The sequence below is a fragment of the Dendropsophus ebraccatus genome, chromosome 1, assembly GCF_027789765.1.
Source record: "Dendropsophus ebraccatus isolate aDenEbr1 chromosome 1, aDenEbr1.pat, whole genome shotgun sequence".
NCBI lineage: Eukaryota > Metazoa > Chordata > Amphibia > Anura > Hylidae > Dendropsophus > Dendropsophus ebraccatus.
In genome coordinates, this window is record NC_091454.1 from 215,764,273 (window position 1) to 215,788,444 (window position 24,172).

General features: G+C 42.4%; 1 protein-coding gene across 2 annotated transcripts in view; it reads right to left on the reverse strand.

Annotated features, from left to right (window-relative positions):
* Positions 1 to 24,172, reverse strand: part of LOC138769606 (complement C3-like) — a 62,706-nt gene that overhangs the window by 6,165 nt on the left and 32,369 nt on the right. For both annotated transcript variants that reach the window (XM_069948188.1, XM_069948195.1), the window contains 17 exons: positions 23,793 to 23,987; positions 22,177 to 22,252; positions 21,930 to 22,086; positions 21,749 to 21,847; positions 19,067 to 19,217; positions 16,052 to 16,212; positions 15,816 to 15,968; positions 14,044 to 14,100; positions 13,319 to 13,409; positions 12,606 to 12,657; positions 12,158 to 12,245; positions 10,632 to 10,715; positions 8,094 to 8,199; positions 7,910 to 7,999; positions 6,835 to 6,927; positions 5,532 to 5,615; positions 5,100 to 5,235 (listed from right to left, as the gene is read on the reverse strand). In XM_069948188.1, the coding sequence (XP_069804289.1) occupies positions 5,100 to 5,235; positions 5,532 to 5,615; positions 6,835 to 6,927; positions 7,910 to 7,999; positions 8,094 to 8,199; positions 10,632 to 10,715; positions 12,158 to 12,245; positions 12,606 to 12,657; positions 13,319 to 13,409; positions 14,044 to 14,100; positions 15,816 to 15,968; positions 16,052 to 16,212; positions 19,067 to 19,217; positions 21,749 to 21,847; positions 21,930 to 22,086; positions 22,177 to 22,252; positions 23,793 to 23,987 (1,873 nt within the window). The remainder of the gene's footprint in view (positions 1 to 5,099; positions 5,236 to 5,531; positions 5,616 to 6,834; positions 6,928 to 7,909; positions 8,000 to 8,093; positions 8,200 to 10,631; positions 10,716 to 12,157; positions 12,246 to 12,605; positions 12,658 to 13,318; positions 13,410 to 14,043; positions 14,101 to 15,815; positions 15,969 to 16,051; positions 16,213 to 19,066; positions 19,218 to 21,748; positions 21,848 to 21,929; positions 22,087 to 22,176; positions 22,253 to 23,792; positions 23,988 to 24,172) is intronic.

Sequence of the window (24,172 nt, forward strand, 5' to 3'; positions counted from 1 at the left end):
GGGAGAGGACTGCGCTGCAGCATGTTCTCTTCCACTCATTTTCCCGATCGGTACAGGTCTGAACACTCAGACCTGGACCAATTAAAACTTTTGACATGTCTCTATGATGTCAAAAGTTTTTACAAACGACAGGTACACTTTAATCACTATGCTGCATTGGGCAAAATTAAAGAGGTTTTCCAGGGAAAATCAACTAGTCTGACCTCCGAGATTGTTTGACCTCCGTACCCCCTGTCGATCTCCCTATCAGGTCCCGGCTTCTGTATTATGAATAGAGCCGTGGGTACAGCACGTGACATACAGCTCTATTCATTCCTATGGAGCAAAGGAAAGAGCTGAGTTAGCCGGAAGAACGATGTACCCAGCTCTTTCCGTCGCTCCATAGGAATTAATAGAGCCGCGCGTCACGAGTAGAGATGAGCGAACTTTTCAAAAGTTCGGTCCGACCGGACTTTCAGATTTTTTCGGACAGTTAAGTTCGACCGAATTTCAGATTTCTTCGGATTTCATAGTTTAAAGCATCTATATGATACGGGGTAGTGTATTTGGTTGAATTTAGGGCTTTACATGTCAGTAACATCATTATTAGAGATGAGCGAACCCGAACGTTCGGTATTTGATTAGCGGGGGCTGCTGAACTTGGATAAAGCTCTAAGGTTGTCTGGAAAACATGGATACAGCCAATGACTATATCCATGATTTCCACATAGCCTTAGGGCTTTATCCAACTTCGGCAGCCACCGCTATTCAAATGCCGAACGTTCGGGTTCGGGTCGACTCCAGCATGCTCCAGGTTTGCTCATCTCTAATCATTATCTTTTCAATATCTCAAAGTAAATTTTTTGTTTTAGACTTCAATATTCACCATTACAGGATCTATGCAGGAAACTCACCATTACAGGCAGGGCCGCCGATAGGGCAGTACAACTGGTACTGCCGTATGGGGCCCGGACCCTAATAGACACGGGGGGGGGGGGGGGGGGGGGCGGGGGCCCGGCGGGCCCGCCGGCCGCCGCCCCCCGACCGCTACGCTAGGGGGGCCCGCACGGCCCCCCTTGCCACCTGTTTTTGAGCATCCCGAGAAGCTGCGGCCACGCAGCTTCTCGGGATGCACTGATCGCTTTAATGTTCCGCCCGCACAGCGGGCGGAACATTAAAGCGATCAGAATACAGGAGAAGGACCTGTCAGCGTCCTCCTCCTGTATTCTCTCCCATAGGCTGCCGGCACTTCATACCAGCAGCCTATGGGAGGCCGGGCCGTGATCATGTGCCCCTCCGGCAGGCGTGATGATGAGCCCGAAGAGCAGGAGGAAGAGTTGCTGCCTGCACAGCGCGGATTAGGTGAGTAGGATGTTTGTTTTTTTTAGGGGCACCTCTGGGGGCATTATTAGTGTATGGGGGCACCTCTGGGGGCATTATTAGTGTATGGGGGCACCTCTGGGGGCATTATTAGTGTATGGGGGCACCTTTGGGGGCATTATTAGTGTATGGGGGCACCTCTGGGGGCATTATTAGTGTATGGGGGCACCTCTGGGGGCATTATTAGTATATGGGGGCACCTCTGGGGGCATTATTTGCTCATGGGGGCACCTCTGGGGGCATTATTAGTGTATGGGGGCACCTCTGGGGGCATTATTAGTGTATGGGGGCAACTCTGGGGGCATTATTAGTGTATGGGGGCACCTCTGGGGGCATTATTAGTATATGGGGGCACCTCTGGGGGCATTATTAGTATATGTGGGCACCTCTGGGGGCATTATTAGTGTATGGGCGCACCTCTGGGGGCATTATTAGTATATGGGGGGCACCTCTGGGGGCATTATTAGTTCATGGGGGCACCTCTGGGGGCATTATTAGTTCATGGGGCACCTCTGGGGGCATTATTAACTCATGGGGGCATCTCTGGGGGCATTATTAGTGCATGGGGGTACCTCTGGGGGCATTATTAGTTCATAAGGGCCACCTCTAGGGGCATTATTAGCTCATGGGGGCACAGCAGGGAATCCTACATACAGGGGCACAGCAGGGGATCCTACATACAGGGGGCATCCCACACAGCGCAGTTACTATGGGAGCCTACAGGGGGGAGAAAGGAAAGGAAGTTGCTAGAAATGTGCGGAGCCTAAATTGTTTGTCTCGCAGGTTCTAAGGGGATGAAATGTATCTGGAAGGAATCATCATGGAGGTCTGGGCTGGATGGAGAGGAAAAGGGAAAGTGACGCCTCAGATCAAAGAAGACGTCACCTGTGAGTCACTGTATGACACTTTTCTTATTTTGTAGAACATCATTTAGTAGGGGCGCCCCGAGGTGACAGCTACTACATTATCTGTACTCAGAGATATCACTGTGTTACCTGTGCTGTTACATAGGACTGCAGGTGACTACTACATTATCTGTACTCAGAGATATCACTGTGTTATCTGTTGTGTTACATAGGACTGCAGGTGACTACTACATTATCTGTACTCAGAGATATCACTGTGTTATCTGTGGTGTTACATAGGACTGCAGGTGACTACTACATTATCTGTACTCAGAGATATCACTGTGTTATCTGTGGTGTTACATAGGACTGCAGGTGGCATCTACATTATCTGTACTCAGAGGGATATCACTGTGTTATCTGTGCTGTTACATAGGACTGCAGTTGACATCTACTACATGATCTATACTCAGAGATATCACTGTGTTATCTGTGCTGTTACATAGGACTGCAGGTGAAATCTACTACATTATCTGTACTCAGAGATACCACTGTGTTATGTGGTGTTACATAGGACTGCAGGTGATATCAGGTGATTTCTCCAGGTTGCAGAAGTTCAAACTTCATCGTGCCCTGGTGTGCTGGTGTCTGTATGTCTGTATACATGTGTGCTGGTGTCTGTATACATGTGTGCTGGTGTCTGTGTGTGAGATCAATTCTAGAGAACTGGCTCATATACCCCATTTTCCCCAGTGGCTTAAAATGTAACCTCTGTTATACAGTTATAAAATTGTAGAAATTAAATGTGAACAAGGTGCAATTCAAATAGACACTTACTTGTATAGCTGCCTCTTGTGCTCTGTATACAGTGCATTATATTCACCCTTGCAACGTACAATTTATAGCGTGTCTACAAGCCCAGCGAGGCTCATTATGATGGAGACTAAAACTTATACAAGAGTGGGGTAGGGGTTCCCCTGTATTCAGAATGCTGTTGAGTGCTAGGCAATGCCCCGTCTGGGGTTATTGAATTTCGAGGGTCTATGCAGAGCAGGATAAAGGCACCTCTGCTGCACAAACAGGATCTCCTAGAAAGCGTTCTCACCGCCATGTATTCGCTATCACTGGCTTGGGTGAGCTAAACTAGTCTGCCTGGGGGTGGGGGGTGATTTGTATATGCTCACCAACATGGAACAGCCTCATTATATTAGCCTTATCAACATATTCTATGTTAGTGAGCATACCGGGGGGGGGGGGGATATTGGTGAACATATACAAATCAAACAGCCCCCCAGACCCTCGAAATTCAATAACCCCAAACGGGGCATTGCCTAGTGCTCAACAGGATTCTGAATACAGGGGAACCCCTACCCCACTCTTGTATAAGTTTTAGTCTCCATCATAATGAGCCCCGCTGGGCTTGTAGACACGCTATAAATTGTGCGTTGCAGGGGTGAATATAATGCACTGCATACAGAGCACAAGAGGCAGCTATACAAGTAAGTGTCTATTTGAATTGCACCTTGTTCACATTTAATTTCTACAATTTTATAACTGTATAACAGAGGTTACATTTTAAGCCACTGGGGAAAATGGAGTATATGAGCCAGTTCTCTAGAATTGATCTGAACCAAATTATACCTCCCAGCAAGGCGTGGGGCGAACACACTATTTTTTTTTTTTTTTTATTAATGTGGGGGGCCCAGACACTTTGGTTGTATGGGGCCCCGAAATTCCTGATGGCGGCCCTGATTACAGGGTCTATGCAGGAAACTCACCATTATAGGGTCTATGCAGAAAAAAGGTCCCAAATGCAGTGAAGGAGCAGCAGTAGTCATTGGAGGCCAGTGGAGGTCCAGCAATAGTCATTGGAGGCCAGTGGAGGTCCAGCAATAGTCATTTGAGGCCAGTACAGGAGTAGCAGTAGTCAACATGGAGGCCGCTCCTCTTAAAGCTATACCGACGTCACACAGGGGGTGGGCTAGTGCAACATCCCTGCTGATTGGATGTGTTACGGGCATCATGGGAAATCACTTTTCCCGCCCTGAACACTTCCTGCTTTTTAAAATGGCTGCTGCCATTTTAGAAAGCAAGAAAAAAAAAATCGGAGCGGACTTCCAAAAATCCGAATCCGACCGCACTCGGACTTTTGGGAAAGTACGGCATGTGACGTGAGGCTCTATTCATTCCTATGGAGCAAATGAGTAAGCTATAAGAACACTGTACCCAGATCTTTCCATCGCTCCATAGGAATGAATAGAGCCACGTGTCATGTGCCGTACCTGGGCTCTATTTATAATACAGAAGCCGGGACCTGATACGGAGATCAGTGGGGGGTACAGAGGTTGGACACCTGCGATCTCTTATTTTTCCCCTATCCTGTGAATAGGGGAAAAGTTTATTTTCCCTGGAAAACCTCTTTATTACAGAATTTTAATAAAATCACCCTCCTAATTACCAAGCTTAGTTGGGTCTCGCCACCCAGTTTTCTTCATGGCTTTCTGTTTTTTGTTTGTTGATACAGTCATAAGATGGCGACATTTTGGGGTTTTATGGTACACACAAGTTTTTTTTCCAATAGTTTTTGTGGATGTGGATTAACAAATAACTAATACTGTAGTATTTTTTTTTTTTACATCTTTTATCATTGGGTAATACTAAGGGTATAGTTTGATAGTTTTGATCAGTATGTATGTGCCCATACCACAGGGTGAGGTGGTGCTGGGAGGGAACACTAACTTTTAATTAAACTTAAAAAAAAAAACTTTCTGGTCCCGTAAAGGGGACTCTAACTTGTGATTCTATGATCGCTGATTCAACAATAACTGTAGTGCAGTACAATATACCTGTCATCATTATGTCAACCACCGAATGTTTAAAGAGAAGGACTCTTACTCTGGTGCTTGATCCCAGACACTACGAGCCTTTCCCCACACCAGGTAACTTTTTCCGAAGGCAAAACTAACTTGGCGCAAGCAGTTCTTGTTACGGATGAACTTACGAGTTTCACCAGGGAGCACTTCATCCGTACCTGGAGCCATAAAATAATTTTAAGAAATTGGAAATCTGCAAAAGTTTTTTTTTTCCTTCACATTTTGTAAATAATTAAGATAACTTTCAAATAAATAAAAGTATTTTTTCTCAATTTTTTTTTAAATAATTCAAGCAAATTTGAAATCAACAAGTTTGTTTTTTTTCAAATTTTGTAACTAATTGAAATAAATTTCAAATAAATACAAGTATTTTTTCTCAAATTATGTAGATTGCTAATAAAATATCCTTTAATTATTGTAATACATTACCACAACAAAGGCGATGAAGACTTACCTTGCTTAAAAATGTTGTCTACGTACATTACATAGGAGTCATATAAATCGCTGGGCTCGATGTCTGCAATGGTGACCTTGTAGACTGTGAATGCAGAAGTATTACTATAGTTAATCACAGGTTACAGGCTTGATGTGTCACATCTCCTTACACAAGCCATCGTGTGGTGAACCCTGTTACAGACAATTTCTGCTAAGGACACCCTACATATACTCCTTTAGTGCCATGGACCATCCATATTCTATAGTCATTGAAGCCACAACTGATGGTAACTAGAATCTGTATGCAATCTTCTCTTTGGTAAACCTTAGGGTCCTATTCCACGGAGAGATAACCGGCCGAATCGGCCCTATTCGGCCGATTATCGCTCCGTGGAATAGAGACAACAATCAGCCGATGATCGTGTCATCGGCTGATCGTTCATTAAGGTTCAAACCTAAAATCAACGGGCACCGACCGTGCATCGCTGTGTGGAATTGCGATGCGCAGCAGGCGATTTCATAAGCAACATACTTTACCGAACCATGTTGCAGGTCTTCTCCTGCGCTCCTTCTTCCTCCAGGTCCTGCGCGCAGCAGCAGCGTCGGTGCGGCCTGTCTTAGCTGACAAACCGCTCAGCCAATCACTGGCCAGGACCGCCGCGCCCAGTGATTGGCTGAACGGTCTGTCAGATAAGACAGGCCGCACCGACGCTGCTGCTGCGCGCGGGACCGGGAGGTAGAAGGAGCGCAGGAGAAGACCTGCAACATGCTTAGGCAAATTATGGTGTTTAAACAAGGGCGTCAAGGACATCGGTAAGGATGTCCCTGCAGCCAGGGCTAAACAATTATCGGGCTGTGGAATAGGCCCAGTAAACGAGCGCCGATCTAGCAGATCTATTGATCGGGCCCCCATTGGCCCGTGGAATAGGATCCTTAGGGAAGAATAGTCAGCCTCAGGAGACCCTAGGTTTACCTCAAATGACACATAGTTACTGGTATTTTCTAGATCACTTGCATACCCTTTATGTAGAGACTTCCAGAACAATATAAAACCCATAAACCAAAAGTTCTGTCGTTTTCTTTCCTATATTAGAACCATTGATGCGGTTTATTTGTAATACCAGGCCTGGCCTCATGGTGTGCTGTTATGGTAGAAGCCACCCTGAGCAACACACGTCTTTAATTCAGATACTTGAGCTACCATAGATTAGAGCAACAACTATTAGTAGAAAAAGCTCTTCAATAAGACAAGAGGTAGAACCCATCGCTTTACAAAGTAGCTGTAACAGTATTTATATGTACTGTCTTCTTATGGTTCTTACCATAATCCACTGTTTCTTTACATGCTATCCCCAGTCTCATAGATACACTGAGGTCTTCTTGTGGTGTCTGTGATGAGGCACAGTCCTCTGTAACTGATAAGCAGATTGTTAGTCTCTGCATGGTAAAAGGAGGAGTGGGAGTGGGAGTGGGAGTCTGCATTGGTTCCCTAAGTGGAGTATGAGCTAAGGAAGGTGTGTCAGGTACTATGCAGGTCATTTGGGCTATGGGGGTTATGGTCTGTAGAGGGTTCTCACTTAAAGGAGAAATCTAGAGATTTTTTAAATTTGTCAGCCAGCAGGGGGGAACATAATAAACAATCACTACTTACCTCTCCCCGTGCCTCTGCAGTGCTGGGTTGCTGCTCTGGGACTCCTACCTGACTCGAGGATCTCGAGGATCCTGTGTTTTGAGACTCTTCAATGAGGCTCCACGGGCTCTTCTTTTGCATATTCTTCTTTCCCAGGGGGCAATGCACCTAGGATTTCACTGCATTTGCTCTGGGACTCCTACCTGACTCGAGGATCTCGAGGATCCTGTGTTTTGAGACTCTTCAATGAGGCTCCACGGGCTCTTCTTTTGCATATTCTTCTTTCCCAGGGGGCAATGCACCTAGGATTTCACTGCATTGAGCGCTTTCACTAGCAGCTGGCAGTGTTATCGTTTGGCTGGTCTCCCGGAGATCACCGATCTGTTTCTCTTATGACTATTATTATTAAACAGCCTTCCTCTTTCTCCATGGAGGAACAGGACACTTCTATATTGTTGTAATGGTTTGGAATAATGACCCTTGATACCAGCAATAAAATGGTGTATCAGCAGTCATTAAGAGGTAAAAAGGGGTTGCCGGTTGTATTCAACCTAAACCCATTGGGAACAAAGGATAAGTCATGTTGAAATCCATCATGCCGATCCTTCTTCCACCAATGTCCTCTATCGGAGGATGGTCAGGTGGCCCCAATAAGCGTTAGACAGTAATTCTGCTAAAATCAGCAGGTTCGACTAAATCTTGTCTAAATTTATGGTCACTTAGGACAGTGATGATTTCTTGGGGAAGTTACTCAATTTCCACCTTACTCTGAATGCAGCGACATTCTCCATATTTGCAGACTGTTGCCGGGACGGCGTGGAGCTGTTCCATATTGTAATAGGCTGTACAGCTGTTTTCTGGTAAATAGAAGAGTATATTAAATAATTTTATTTTTTTTTTTTAAATAAAATCTGCATATCCTTCATTGACACAAAATTCTTACTCAGTTACCTGGTGCATAATATTCATAGACAGTGACAGAAGCCGGCTGAATGCGGCCAACATCGTAGTATTGGTGGCCAAGAAACGTGAAGCACTTCTCCTCTTTGTGAGGGATCTGCGAACAGCAAGGAGTAAGAGGATTAAGGGGCATTTATCATTGTCTTTGCACCTTTATTTTGCCTTAGTTGGTGTTTTTACGTACAGCATAAAATTTTAAGATTTTATGTTTACAACATTTTTTTATTTTTATTTTTCTGGCTTGGAGGGGGCATGGTTTCATGTTATTCTCTTTATTAGCCAGATTTTTTTTTTTTAGTTTTTTTTGTGCAAAAAATTGCACGGCAGTACTCAGACCCTTGTTTTTTAGCCAAGCTGTGTTAGCCAAAAAAAAAGGGTATAAAAATAGTGCAAGATTTACCAAAGCCCATGCGTTATATGATACATTTTGCGCACAGACCAGAGATTTTTGTGTAGCATGTGAAAACGTTAGTGAAAAAAAAACATGCAAATGATAAAATGTCCCCCTAACACTTTAATCATGTGTTTATGGTGAAAGAGAAGGAGGCCAATAGGAGAAGTAAGAGTATAGCTCTGAATGTGACTGGAGGATAAGATATATTGCATCTTACGATGAAGCAAGTTGATGTTAGGGTTAGAAGAACAACATCATATGTTTGTAATTTAAAAATTGGAAATTTAGATTCTTTTACAGAAGTCACTCATCTCTTCATCATCACATTAACGGCAAAGACTTTTCTTTTCAATGCTCTTTATATGACATTTTATGCCCATACTGTACAGCGTCTACAAATGCCCACTTGCTAGTATATTGCCCAGTGTTATACGGTGTCTCATCTCTTTTAGTTCTATGGGCAAAAATGTCCGTTTTTCAATGCGGTGTGTGCATTGGACGTCCGTCCTCACATTGACTTCAATGCATTGCCATTGCTGTCAGTTAAATCGCAGCAAAAACTGCCACTTTTTAACGGCCGTTGAATGACGTTGTGTGAACATAGCCTCTCTCACAAAATGTTTAACTCTATCTAAAATCTAAATCTAAATCAACAGTAGATGTAAAGCAAACATGAAATTCACATTAATTACATTTTTAAATTATCATGAAGGACACGGTACTAAATGGTATATTTAGTCTCCTTTTTTTTTTCAAAGGTGGGAGGGGGCACCCGAATCAAAAGTTTGCCATGGGGCCCCGTCTTTTCTAGTTACACCCCTGCATGTGACTGATGGGCACATTGACTCTCTGTACTGGCCAGGACTTCATGTGTTTAGTATCTTTTTTTAAAACCAGCACAAGACCAAAAAGCTTCAGGAGACTGGACCTGAATAAAAGTAAGTATAGCAATAAAAGTAAGTATAGCTTTGTTTTACAGCATGATAAAAAAAAAATATGAATGTTAATTGCAAACTGGGAACACAGAGACACAGGACAAGTGGGCCCTATGGCTAAGACCCCCCACACTGTCCCTACCTACTTGCAAAGCAGGCCCTAAATGACCGTCCGCAACTGGGCGGCGTTCCCTACCCTGCAGTAAGTGCGAATACAGACAAGACACAGTACAGACGAACAAAGTAAACGGTGGAGCCAAAGCCAGAGAGCGTAGCAAGATGAACTGGGGACTGCACAAGGAACACTGAGGACTAAAGGAGAACACTGAACCAAAAGACAAGGAAGGTAATGAAAAAGCAAAGGGATCAGGAACTAGGAATACAGACAATCTGAGAAAAGGCTGGATCTAGCTGACAGACAAGCTGAACAACGCCATCAAGAGCCCTGAGTGAAGGGAGAGACCAATGTATAAGGGATCAGAAGTCCCGGAATCCAAGCTGATAGGCTGAGCAGGAGAAACACAAGAGAAAGACCGAAAGCCAGAGGAGAAGAGACCTGTCAATCACAACACAGCGTGGGGACAGTGATCCCAACCTTATGGGAGGTACTTTTTAATTGCTTTATTGAATTGCCATAGGCATGTTACCTTTATTTCCCCAATATATAGCCCTATATATAGATATATAGCCCTACATCTACGGGCTATCCCTTTGGGGAAATAAAGGTAACATGCCTATGGCAATTAAATAAAGCAATCACAACACAGCGGACACAATTAGTGAACAGACCACAGCAAGAAAAGTGCAGGGAGAGCTAAGAAAACAAGGACTGGATCACAAAAGACATAAGCAAAGAACATAAGAAAACCAGGCACGGACCTAATTCCAAAAGCGCAGTCTTTGGCGCACAGGTCGAATCTTTGCAACAGAGTATGGCACTGATGCCTTTTCAGGCGCGATCATGACACTTGCTTTATATCACATTTATTATTGATTTAGAATCTGAAAGTTATAACGACAGAGACAATTTAAGCTAGACTGTAGATCTACAACCATTTTTATTGGTGGCTTAGGAAATACGGCTATTGGGAATCTGGGTTTAGCTCCATCCAAGGAAAAATCTACCTGGAGTTCATTGTTTTTGGTTAACGTCCTATAAAATATTAGATTTGAGGTTTCGTCCCATTTCAGTCTACTCACTCTATTCAGGAAGATGATCAGGCTAATTCTCTCAGAGGTTTCCATATCAATCTCAAATCTTCCAACAAGCGGCTCCAATTTTAGCTGCATTATGCGAAAGAAGAAAAAAATATTTTATGAATAATCTTTACATTGTTTCAAAGCCTCTTTATATCCAAGATGTCAGCTTATTTCAGTGCATGGAGAAATATTTGTGTTAATTCAGAGCAGAAAAACCTGTTGGGATTGCCAACAACAGTATCTTACCTCTGTTGGTCCCCGGTTTTTACATAATTTACACATTTATGCAGTTATACTTTTCACCACTATAAAAGTACAGTATGAGGCCATATTCACATTTAGTTTAACACCGTGCGTTCTGTGACCCAGCCGGATCACAGAACTGGGGGTGTTACTGAAGATCATCCCAGCCGGTAATGCAGTACCAGCCGAATGATCTTCATTTCTGCTGAATTCCTCGTTGCACACAATGGAGCGTGCGGCTGGAGCCACATGCTCCATTGTGTGAACTGACATTTCTTCTGTGGCTGCTATTCAATGAATATCAGCTGCAGAAAACTGACATGTCGCTTTTTTGAGTGGCCGCTAGCGATCCCGGCCAGAGTGTATACTATGTAAATACACTCTGGCTGTGATTCCATAGACAGCAGCACAATGTAAGTTTCATATTTATCACGGCATTGTTGCAAATTGGCAACAACGGCCGTCATTTATATAAAAATTACATTGTATGAACATAACCTAACTTAGTACTATGTGTTCAGGCAAAAACTATAAAAATTTTCATAAACATAGCAAATCCTCGAATCGCAAAGGGTTATTCTTCAGCACGCAGAATAGGGAAAAAACCCTTGTGGAGGAAACCTCTAGGCAACCATGGCTGAAGGAATGCCCTTCCCTTGGGTTTAGGAAGTTATTGTCAACCTATTGTAACTAATCATCTCAAAATAAAATTGTGCAGGAAACCAGGTCTATAGTAATTAAAGATACAATAATACAAGTATCATCATGCATGCAAAAGACAAACAATTGTATAATGAAGAATAAAGCAGGGAAAGGGGGTGGGTGTGTGTGCGTGTGTGCGCGTGTGTGTGCATGTGTGTGCGTGTGTGTGATATTTTCTCCATACATCCATGTGGGAGACAGAGGGGAAAAGAGACAAGACAGGAAATTACACCTATTACAAAACCCCACCCTCCTCATACTAATACCAGGCACAAATATACTCCTCCCTCTTATACTTGTGGTTACATTTATACCACTTTACAACCAATACAGCAGGGCCTAAAGGTCTTCCCCTCCCAAAGATATGTCCTTCCTTGCTTATGTCTCCCAGTCTTTATGTACTATGGCCCAGATTTAAAATTTCCCCCAGCAACCAATCACAGCTCAGCTTTTAGCTCTGATACAATGAAAGCTGAACTGTGATTGGCTGCTATGGGCACTTTACACCATGGTCTATGATACATCTGGACCTAGGTATCCTTAGCGCTAAGAAAACACCTAAACTCAAACTTGGTTCTCACCGTTTTAAGATTCTCTACATCAGGAAAGAACCCGGTCAGCATGGTGACATTCAGGATGGACGAGGCAGCGTCAACCACTTTTTCGTGTCTACGTAGATGCAATGGTTTATAGTGCGTACAGTTATTAGTTCTGAACATTAGTTATACAAGAACCTATGTCAAGGCTTTTGATAAATCTTCCCATTACATTTTTTTGGGTGAAGAGTCCCATAAGTTTTGATGGTGGTATGATGGGGACGGTGATTTTCCATTGTGAGGTTGGAGGAAACAGGCATTATAGATGAGGGGTAGCAAATCTAATCTATTGAATAACATAAATTCCTAATCAAAGTTATCCAACGTGGCAGCTAACCGGGGGGCAAAATAGGGGCATTTAAACTTCGTATGTAGTAACACATGAGATTACACGTTCTTGTGATTGAGGTGATCGCCAATAAAAATGTATTACCTGACACAGATATTAATAGAGAACGTTTGTTTGGCACCTTGTGGTCTTCTCTCTGTAAAAGTCGTACATGGATGTTAGCATCTTGGTATCAGCCCATTGTTACAATAATTACCCCAAAACACTCTATGCAGATGATCACGGGTGCTCATTGTTTCCATTGGAAGTAGAAGAAATAAATGGCTCAGGTAAGGCTAATAAATCCGTGCAGACTTGGTCCAAGGAATTACCAGGTCACATCACTTGTGGCACATGAAGACTGAGGCTGGCCATACATTTTATACTCATTGTTCCCACATTGATGTTCATGCTAAATGGAGGGAGGTGTTGCCAGACCTCTCTGAAATGTTGGACCCTAATGCACTTTGGGAATGTTGAAATCAAACTTTTCTATTCTACTCCTCTTTAATATCTGCCCTTGCAGGAAAGTCACATGACCTTCATACACATTAGATGCTTGACCAGTTCTGCTACAATCTCAGTTGACAGGGGGCGTTAAGGCGGGCAGGAGGCGTAGGCGTAGATTTGGTACGCCGGGCGCAGGTTCGGGCGCCTGGCTGGCCAGGTTCATTAAGAGGCGGGCACTTCTTAGTGAATCCAGCTGGGGAATGGCGGTGGGGCTTAATTTAAGACTGGCGTACGAGTACACCGGTCTTGATAAATTCCCCCTTTTATGTCTACAGTGACCCGGACAAACACACAACAATGAACCTCACCCGTAGTCGCAGGGTTCAGTCTCACAGAGAGGTCAAAACTCTTACAAATAGTTTCTTTCTTTGGTTTGGCTTCATAGTAGACACTCATACCCTGCACAAGAGCAAAAGTCGCCATCATCACTTTCCAAAGGCTAAATAGAAAAGATAAGCCGAGATAGGGAAATGACGGGCTATTGGGGGGGGGGGGGATTGATATATCGATAGGAGGTTTGTTAAATGCCATATGCCTAATGAAGCTATGGGCGGAAATGCCTTGTAATTTTTGTAATACAGATTGTGTATACAGTTGAGTGTTGGTGGTGCTATTTCTCTAATATGGTGAAGAACATGCCAAGCTACGTATCTACATGCTCCCACATAGCCGTATCTGCTTTGGGAAGTGCTGCAGTGATAAAGATGAGTGAACTCTTTATCGTCCTTTCTAACCGTAACTTCTGGTGGTACACTAAGAGCGCCAGTAATGGTCTCTCTACTGGAATTGCACCAATCATTAAAACCAACACCCCTCACTTTGCTCTTATTTGCACTGTTGGTTTATGGCTTGGCCAGTTGACAGTAATGGTGAAAACCAACAAACATGGCTGACAGAAAGTAGCTTTCCCTGTATTGGAAGACTGCACAACCATTGGATAGAGGGATTCAGGGGGAATAGATAGGTTTTGATTTTGGAGTTACACTGATATACCAGACAAATATACATGACTACTTGTAATGGCAAAACTCACAGCGAGAAGAGCTTGTCCCCTTCCTTTAGCTGTCACCACAACATCTTGGTTGTATACCTGCAAAGAGATGGAAGAAAATTTATGAAGAAATAAGTTATCCAAAGAGATTTACTGCATTATCCTTAGGCTGGGTTCACACTATGTTTTTTTCATCCGTTTTTACAAAAAACTGATGAAAAAACGGATGGAAAAACAGGTGCATTTGTGTGCATCTGTTTTGATCCATTTTTCCATTGACTTCCATTATAAAAAAAGGAACAAAATTCATCTTCTTTTTTTTGGCGCACACAAAAATGTGGTCAACCATATTTTTGTGTTCTCTAAAAAAAACTGATACATTTTGATTTTTTTTTTTTAATAATGGAAGTCAATTGAAAAACGGATCAAATCAGATCAAGCCCTGCAATAGGCAAAACCATGTTTTAGAAGTGACCCTTTAAAGAGGACCACGGGAGTGATTACAATTGCACTAGCTTGACTCAGCAGCCAGCCACCCAATCCAACTGATTACCAAAGCCGGCCTCCATATAAGTAGAATGGGGTCTGAAATCAGTTGGATCAGGTGGTCAGCTGGGAAGTGGTATGTGTCACTGTGCACTTCCCCTGGTTATATATCACAACTGGAGCAGGTCTCCGGACTGCAACCTGGTTTGATCCTAATTTTTGACTTGTCTTAATTGTGAGACATTAATATAAATTAAGGATTTGTAAATCAGGTGAAATTCTGATTTAGATTCAACAAGATTTGAAATCATCCCATACACTTGCTGGGCAGAGGGCAGTTACTGAGAGGAGAGGAAAGAGGAAAAAACTTTGTGAGAACATAGCCATATAGTGTACAGCACCAGTAAAAAAATGTGTATATGTAGGTTCCCACTGGGTCCACTAGAGGAGTTTTCAGGTTATAAATGTTATGTGCCTTAATGCCTTAAAATCATTTTCTATTATTTTATGATGCAGTATGTTTTACAGAGGGTTATCTACTCTAGGAACCTTCTAGAAAAAAGGTAAAAATGAATGGAAGGCCAGCAAGTCTTCATGAAAAAGTCATATCCAGTGCACAACCAATCAAAGTTTGAGTGCAGGAGAGAGAGGTAAGTTGTACAAGGACCTCACAGCTGGAAATTGCAGTACTAAAAGGATAGATTTGAAGAATCAATTGTGTAGAATTCTGAAAGGAGAGAGAACAGTTTTCCTCCCGAACTCAAAAAACATACAGATATGTGAATTCAGATTGTGAGCCCTAATGGGGACAGGGACTGTTTTGAGCTATGTAGAGTGTTGCAGAACATTGTAGAAGAAGAAAAGTATCAGGTTATTCAGGGAAATGGATTGTTAGTTTTTTTTTTAACCTTTGTTTCCTTAATGTTCACAGAATTATTCATCACTCTGGACACAACAAGATCTGTTAATGCTCCAAAGGTGTTTGGGTGTGGAGGAGCTTAAAGGGGTACTCCGGGCTGGGGGGCTTTTTCGCTTATGGCCGGGGAGACTGTGGATGAAGGCAACAACATCCCCTTACCTGCCCGGTTCCAGCGCCGGGTCCTGGATTGCGCATCCCGACCGCTTCCTGGTCTTTGACGTGGGCTTAAGATGTGACGTCTCAAGCCCGCATCAGAGACCAGGAAGTGCTCGGGCAGCGCAATCCGGGACCCGGCGCTGGAACCGGGGAGGTAAGGGGATGTTGTTGCCCTCATCCACCTCCTCCCCAGCCATAGGCAAAAAAGCCCCCCAGCCCGGAATACCCCTTTAATGTTCTGTATGTTAGTCACCTCAAAGGAGCGTTCCAGCATGGCCGTGGTATGACGAAGATAAAAAACATAATCCTCCGGCAAGAGCTTGGCAGAGATCTGCATATCCAACCTATCTAATGATGAGACGTCCAAATGGTACCGAGCCAGAGCCTTGTACATGAGGATGGTAGCCTGAAAAAGGGGCAGAATAATTACTGACTCTTGGAGACTAGAATGTAGACTGAAAGGCGGACATTATGGAAGCAAAGACTCACTTGGGTGGCACTTTCTCCTCCATAGAATCTTTGGTTTAAGAGCCAACCAACAATGGGATGAGTCAGGTCATACTGCTTCATTGTGAGGAGTGCGAGGAGAGCGTAGGATGTTCCCTCTATAGTGATAGACTCAGATCCCGTCTCCTTCCAGTGGGAATTATCTACAAGGAAATTCAGCAAGTATGTGGATAGATAATTCATTAATGGAAAAGTAACACAAAGGTTACAAAACATACATTATTTTCCTTTTATATGCATGGTGTGTATATATGTATCTAACTGCAGGTCATGATACAAGACATACAATGCATACGAGACTGATGTGCCACCAGATTTTGATTTGTCTGTTTGTATTGACTATATATATATATATATATATATATATATATATATATATGTATTTTTCTCACATAGAACCATGATTAAAGAAAATCTTTTTCTTTCAAATCATCTGGTTTTAGAAAGTTAGATAGATTTGTAATTTACTTCTATTTAAAAATCTCAAGTCTTCCCATACATATCAGCTGCTGTATGCCCTGCAGGAAGTGGTATCTCCAGTCTGACATAGTGCTCTCTGCTGCCACCTCTGTCCATGTCAGGAACTGTCCAGAGCAGCAGCAAATTCCCATAGAAAACCTCTCTTGCTCTGGGCAGTTCCTGACATGGACAGAGGTGGCAGCAGAGAGCACTGTGTCAGACTGGAAAGGATACACCACTTCCTGCACGATGTACAGCAGCTGATAAGTACTGGATGACTAGAGAATTTTTAAATAGAAGTAAATTACATTTTTGCTGGAGTACCCCTTTAAGGACCAGATGATCCAAAACATGTCAAAATTTTAACAATGGAAATAAAGAATTGAGATTGTTTTTATATATTATACTGTGCTGCAAATAGTAATAACATAATAATCACATAATAGATAGTGGACATATAAGTAACATAATACACAGTAATAATAGATACTAAAGTATACTATATTGTATAGTGTAAAGTAGCATTAACCCTTAGGGGACACAGCCAGTTTTCATTTTTGCGTTTTCGTTTTTCCCTCCTCGTGTATATAAGGCCATAGCGCCTGCATTTTTCCACCTAGAGACCCAAGTGAGCCATTATTTTTTGCGCAACTAATTGTACTTTGCTATGGCAGATGTAATTTTTGCCTAAAATGTGACGGGAAACCAGAAAAAAATTCAAAGTGTGGTGAAATTGAAAAAAAAAACGCATTTCTTTTATTTGGGGGAAATGTGTTTTTACGCCATTCACCCTGGGGTAAAACTGACTTGTTATGCATGTTCCTCAAGTTGTTACGATTAAAACGATATGTAACATGTATAACTTATATTGTATCGGATGGCCTGTAAAAAATTCAAACCGTTGTTAACAAATATACGTCACTTAAAATGGCTCCATTCCCAGGCTTATAGCGCTTTTATCCTTTGGTCTATGGGGCTGTGTCAGGTGTCATTTTTTGCGCCATGATGTGATCTTTCTATCGGTACCTTGATTGCGCATATATGACTTTTTGATCGCTTTTTATTACAATTATTCTGGATTTGATGCAACAGAAATTGCGCAATTTTGCACTTTGGGATTTTTTTGCGCTGACGCCGTTTACCGTGTGAGATCAGGAATGTGATTAATTAATAGTTTGGGCGATTACGTACGCGGCGATAGCAAACATGTTTGTTTATTAATTAATTAATTTATTTTTATTTATAAAATGGGGAAAGGGGGGTGATTCAGACTTTTATTAGGGGAGGGGGCTTTGTGTTATTAAAAATACATTTTTCTTTTACTTTACACATATACTAGAAGCCCCCCTGGGGTTAGGGTTATTCCCCCTGGGCTTAGGGTTATTCCCCCCCTGGGGTTAGGGTTATTTCCCCTGGGGGACTTCTAGTATATGTACTCTGATCTCTCATAGAGATCCATGCAGTATAGTTATACTGCATGAATCCATGAGATCGGTGTTCTATTACTTTTGGCTGCTGCAGCCAAAAGCAATAGAATGCCGAGCCGGGATCAGCGCCATTACGGAGCAGACCCCGGCCCGGGATGGATGCAGGGATCGCCCCCCCCGCAATCGCGCCGCAGGGGGGCGATCCCCCCACTAGACCACCAGGTATGAATAAAAGCAAGTATTTAGAAGCAGCTGTCAACTTTGACAGCTGCTTCTAAGTACTTAATTAGCGGGCACGGCGATCGGACCGTGCCCGCTAATAGCCGCGAGCCCGGGCTACACGCGGCACCCGGGATCGCGGCAGTTCAGAGGGTGGTCGCCGCGCGACCCCCCTCTGAACTCCCATAGCGGCACGAGGACGTTCAATAACGTCCTGGTGCAGCTATGGGTTAATATTACATTAGTAGATATAGTAAAAACATAATAAATCATAGATATAGGTAGATATAGTATAATAATAATAATAATAATAATAATAATAATAATTATTATTATTATTATTATTATTATTATTATTATTATTATACCACCACCAGGCTATGTTCACACAACGTCTTTTGAGCTCCGTTTAAAATGACGTTCGGTATTTTGAGGCTAAAATAATGGACGTTATTTAGCTGTCTGGCCTCCCCTTAGTGTAATGACTGGTATTTGCACATTATACTAGTTTGGTTACTAATTGACCTTTGGCTGTGGCCTAATTGAAAAGTCCATTGAATTTAATAGTAAAAATGAAGAAAGAACGGTGGAAAAAGAAAAACTGTATGTGAACCTCTAATAAAAAACGTCCGCTTTTTGCAAAAGGCGTCCGAAAATAACGATCATGTTCATTATTTTGACGCCGATACGTCCGATATTTAATACATTGTGTGCATTGGACGTCCGTATTCTCATTGACTTCAATGCATTGCCATTGCAGTCAGTTAAATCGTGGCAAAAACGGACATTTTAAAATATAAAAATCGGACGCCTTTTCAATATTTTTGACGTTGTGTGAACATACCCCCACAGTGAATGGAGGGTTCTGACATGCCATAGGACGGTGTATTACCTGTAGATGCAGACATTAAGGTTGTTGTGCTTGTAAGTTTTCCCGAAAGAGAAAGTGCATAGGAAGTGATAGCAATGGCATATGGTGTGGTGAGGGCTGGATACTTCTGTACCAAATAAGAGGAGGCTTTGTCAGCACTGATCTGTAGATTCTGTATATGGGGAGGAGGGAAAAATAAATAAATAGTTATACATTTAAAAAAAGGAGTAATTCCTTTTAAAAAATAAATTTTCTTGTGTTCTGCTATTTTTTTTTATATAAAAGAAGATGAAGAAGTAAGATGGAAAAGGAGGTAAGAAGATGAAGAAGGGCTATGTTCACACATAGGGGGACATGTATCAACGTTTTTTTCGTCGGAAAGTGCCGATTTGCGCATTATATAAAATATTCGCAAATCGTCACTTTCCGCCGGGTACACCAGGGGGGCGGGAAGGGGTGTGTAGGGGGCGGAACGGAGGGCGCGGACTCCGATTTACCATCCGTTCCGCCAAAAGATACGCCGAAAACCTACTCCAGTCCTCAGCTCCGCCTCTACATAAATCTCCGTAGCGCCGGAGCTGCGGGGGCATTTTTAAGTCCGGCGCAGAAAACGCCGGACTTAATAAATGTCCCCCATAGTATTTCCATCAGTCTTTTGGTCAGTATTTTTTCAACCAAAATCATGACTGGAACTGACAGGGCAAAATTATAATGGAAAGATTTACACAGTTTCTGTGGTTTCAACCCACTTCTGGTTTTGGGTGAAAGAAAACTGACCAAAAGATTGACAAAAATACTATGTGTGAACATAGCCATAGGTAAGATAAAGAATATGGAGATGAATAAGAGGGAGACAAGTAAGGGCCCTATTACACGGCACGATTATCGTGCAATATATCGTTATATTGTTCGAATTTAAATGATAGACATTTTGTGTAAATGCAGCAATGATCAAACGACCAACGAGAAATCATTCATTGTTCGTTTGGTGCTGACACTAAAATCATTTTTAAATGTTTAATTTTCATTGTAATTCCACATTTGTTCACCATAACTCCACATTCGTTAACTAATCGTTCAGCGTAATTCCACATTGTTCCTTCATTTGCCGGGATCAGATGCAGTAAACGATCATAGTAACGATTGTAATCAATGACTATCGTTAGAATCGAGTATGGTGAACGATTTCAGGTTAACGATAAACAATCTCGTTTGAGATGATTTATCGCTAATTGTTAAAAATTGCTTTGTCTATTAGGACCGTAGAAGACAGATGAATAATAAGACGAGGAACAAGAGGAACTTAAAAAGGAATAAAAATGGCAGAAGAAAAAGGAGGAAAAAGAATAGGAAGACAAGGAAATTGGAGGAAGAGAAAAATAATAAGAGGAAGAAGGAGATGAGAAGATAAAGAGAAATAAAAGTGGCAGAAGAATAGGGAAATAGTCCTGAGGAGGAAGAAGAATAGGGAGATAATTCTGAGGAGGAAGAAGAATAGGAAGACAAGGAAATTGGGAGAAGAGAAAAATAATAAGAGGAAGAAGGAGATGAGAAGATGAAGAGAAGTAAAAATGACAGAAGAATAGGAAGATAATTTAGAGGAAGAAGAATAGGAAGACAAGGAAATTGGGAGAAGAGAAAAATAATAAGAGGAAGAAGGAGATGAGAAGATAAAGAGAAGTAAAAATGACAGAAGAATAGGAAGATAATTCTGAGGAAGAACTGAAGAATAGAAAGACAAGGAAATTGGAAGAAGAGGAAGAAGGAAGGTGAAAAAATAAAGAGAAAAAAAAATGACAGTGAATTACTTAGAAGAGTGGAAAAAAAGGAAGAAAAAGAAAAGTAGGAACAATATAAAATAATAATAATAGTAACAACAAGAAGATGAGGAGAAAAATAAGAAAAGTAAGAAGGAAAAGAAGATAAATAGGCAACATGAAGAGGAATAAAACGGCAGAAGAATAGGAAGATAATTGTGAAGTGTAAAATGGATTAAAAGACAAAGAAATTATTGAGAAGAAAAGAAAAATAAAGATGAAGAAGAAGAATCAGAATCAGTAGACAAGAAAAAAAGACGAGTAAGGAGAAAAATGGAAGATAAGTGAGAATATGATGAGGAAAAAGAGGAATAAAAATGGCAGAAGAATGGAAAAAATGAGAAGTTAAAATAATAGGAATGTGAAGATGAATAACAGAAAGGCAAAAAAAGGAAGAAGATGAAGGTAGGAAGATGAAAGTGAATAAAAAAGGGAAGAAAAATAAGAAGAGAAAACAAATAAAAGGGGGTGAAGAAATGAAAAAAAGATGATTAAACCAGTGGAATAGTTTCATTTTGTAACTTGTAATTGCGTGTGGGAGAGCTGATTTGAGATGAACGAACAACGGAAAATCTTAGTTTCTATAGAACTCGGACCTTGTCAAACCTTCCTCATTTGATTCCCGATGCCTTCCCGGTCCATGGGGAAGGAGGAGACAGCCTGGGTACTTCCTGGATTTCCGGGATACAACCTGTTGCCTAGGCTTAATCCCGGAATTCCAGGCAGTACCCGGGTTGTCTCCTTCTTTCCCACGGACCGGGAAGGCATCGGGAATCAAATGCGGAAGGTTCGACAAGGTTCTATAGAACCTAAGATTTTTTGCTGTTCGATCATCTGTAGAGCTGATGCGGCACTACTGGATATATACAGCACTGCTGTCACTCACATTAATGGATAGATGACAATGATGTTGCGTTTCCAGTATAGCAATAAGGACAAAAGCTGTGAGAAGTGTCTTCGGTTCTGGAGACTGATTCAGTCCTCCCTGTATAAAACAAAAAGAAAACTCTATATTGAGGTGAGGATGTGTATATTGGGGGAAGGGGGGCTATGTCTTCTCTACATACTGTTATTGACTGATCAGGGACAGGGTCATCCTCCACAAATGATCCATCGGACCTTTGCTGTAAAATCAACCATTTGATGGCGCCACAAACATAACTGACGTCAATTGAAATCTTGGACCAAGCGGCATGAAACGTTTTCGCAACAAAGGCGGTGAGCCTGGCCGAGAGAGACAGGACAATGAGAAGCTATGGTAAAGTAGAGGCGTCATAGTTTTGAGACCTGTATATTAAAAATGGAAATAATCACCATGTGCTTGATGGCTTTCCTTGGGAAATTGCATAGGAAAAATCTGGTTTCCTAAGTGTCCGCTGTTTACTGAAACCTGTAGATGAACAAAAATGGAGAGGAAATAATTATGGAATCCGCCATGCTTGATGTCCTGGCTTAAAGGAGAAGTCCAGCGATTGATAAAATCCTGTAGCCTACAGGGGGAAGGGGGGGGGGAAGGGATTGCAAACAGGCACTTACCTCTCCTCGTGCCCACGATGAGCGTCAGGACCGGCCTTGGGACCCCTACCGTAACTTTATTTTCCCCGAGTCCTGACATCATCGGCAGCCGATCAATGACTGAAGCAGCATCCATCAGCCAGGTTGTGGACATCACGGAGCCCAGCGGGGGCCCCGCGGATGCTCCTGATGCTCATCTAAAAAACATCTCTAAAATCCGTCCCTTCCTTCCAGTTGAATCTGCTAAAACTCTCATTGTCGCTCTTATTCATTCCCGTCTTGACTACTGCAATTCCCTACTAATCGGCCTTCCCTTCTCTAAACTCTCCTCTCTCCAGTCCATTCTCAATGCAGCGGCCAGGCTCATCTCCATGTCTAGCCGCTATACTAATGCTTCCCCCCTGTGCCAGTCACTACACTGATGCCTCCCCCCTGTGCCAGTCACTACATTGGCTCCCTATTAACCACAGGATACAATACAAACTCCTCCTGCTCACCCACAAGGCTCTCCACAGTGCTGCACCTCCCTATATCTCCTCCCTTATCTCCGTCTACCGCCCTACCCGTGCCCTACGCTCCTCTAATGACCTAAGACTAACAACCACCTTGATCCGCACCTCTCACTCCCATCTCCAGGACTTCACCCGAGCTGCACCAGTTCTATGGAATACATTACCCAAGACTGTCAGACTCACCTCCAATACACAAAGCTTCAAACGTGCCCTCATAACTCATCTATTCAAGCAGGCTTACCAGGTTTCCTAATTTTCACTGCTACCCTCAAACCCAACCCCCCTTCCCCCTGCCCCACACACACACACCTACCTCCAACACGCACACACACATACACACATACATATATACACACATACACACCAAGCATTTAAGCACTTAGACCTGTGCATGCAGGCATTGGCTAGTGACAGGTTCACCCCCCCTTACCTGCACTGACTTATCTATATAGATGGCCGGACCATAAGAACAATGATGCACTTTGCCCCTCTGCCATTTTGTCTTGCACCCCCTCCTAGTAGTATGTAAGCTGATGCATGCGAGCAGGAACCTCACTCCTCATGTATGGATAATTATATGTATCTCTGTAATGTCTGATTTTTGTCTATGTATGTACCCCCAGAATTGTAAAGTGCTGCGGAATCTGTTGGCGCTATATAAATAAAAATTATTATAAAAATTATTATGCTCACTGCGGGCATGAAGAGGGGTAAGTGCCTACTTGCAATCAATTTCCCCCGCCTCCTTAAGGCTACATGATTTTATTAATTGCCAGACCTCTCCTTTAAGAGGATAAAGGAGGTGATGCACAAGACATGTCTACTGAGCTGTTCCTGCCATGTGCCCTAGTTTGTCTTGAGAGATTCTAGAAACGTAATACTTCCCATGTTTTCCTTGCTTACCATCAATGACATGCTCCAAGGCCTGATCTCTGGAGCTGAATCCTATGTTTTCCCATTGGTTTGTGGCATCCAGGTAGTAAAGAGCAGCCATATTCATCGACAGCTCCTTGATGAATGTTTGTCCTATTGGTTTGATCAGATGCTTTAAATTAAGGCCATCAATTGGCTTTTTTGCATTTTGGGAGCCAGGGAGTCCTATTAATAAGAAAAGAGTTTTAAGAAATATATATATATATATATATATATATATATATATATATATATATATATACACACACATACACAGTATAGCACCACATAAGAACTATTTGGTGTTATGCATTGTATTAAAACAAGTTCTATACCCACTCTGTTTTTTGAAGGAGAACCCCAGTCATGGA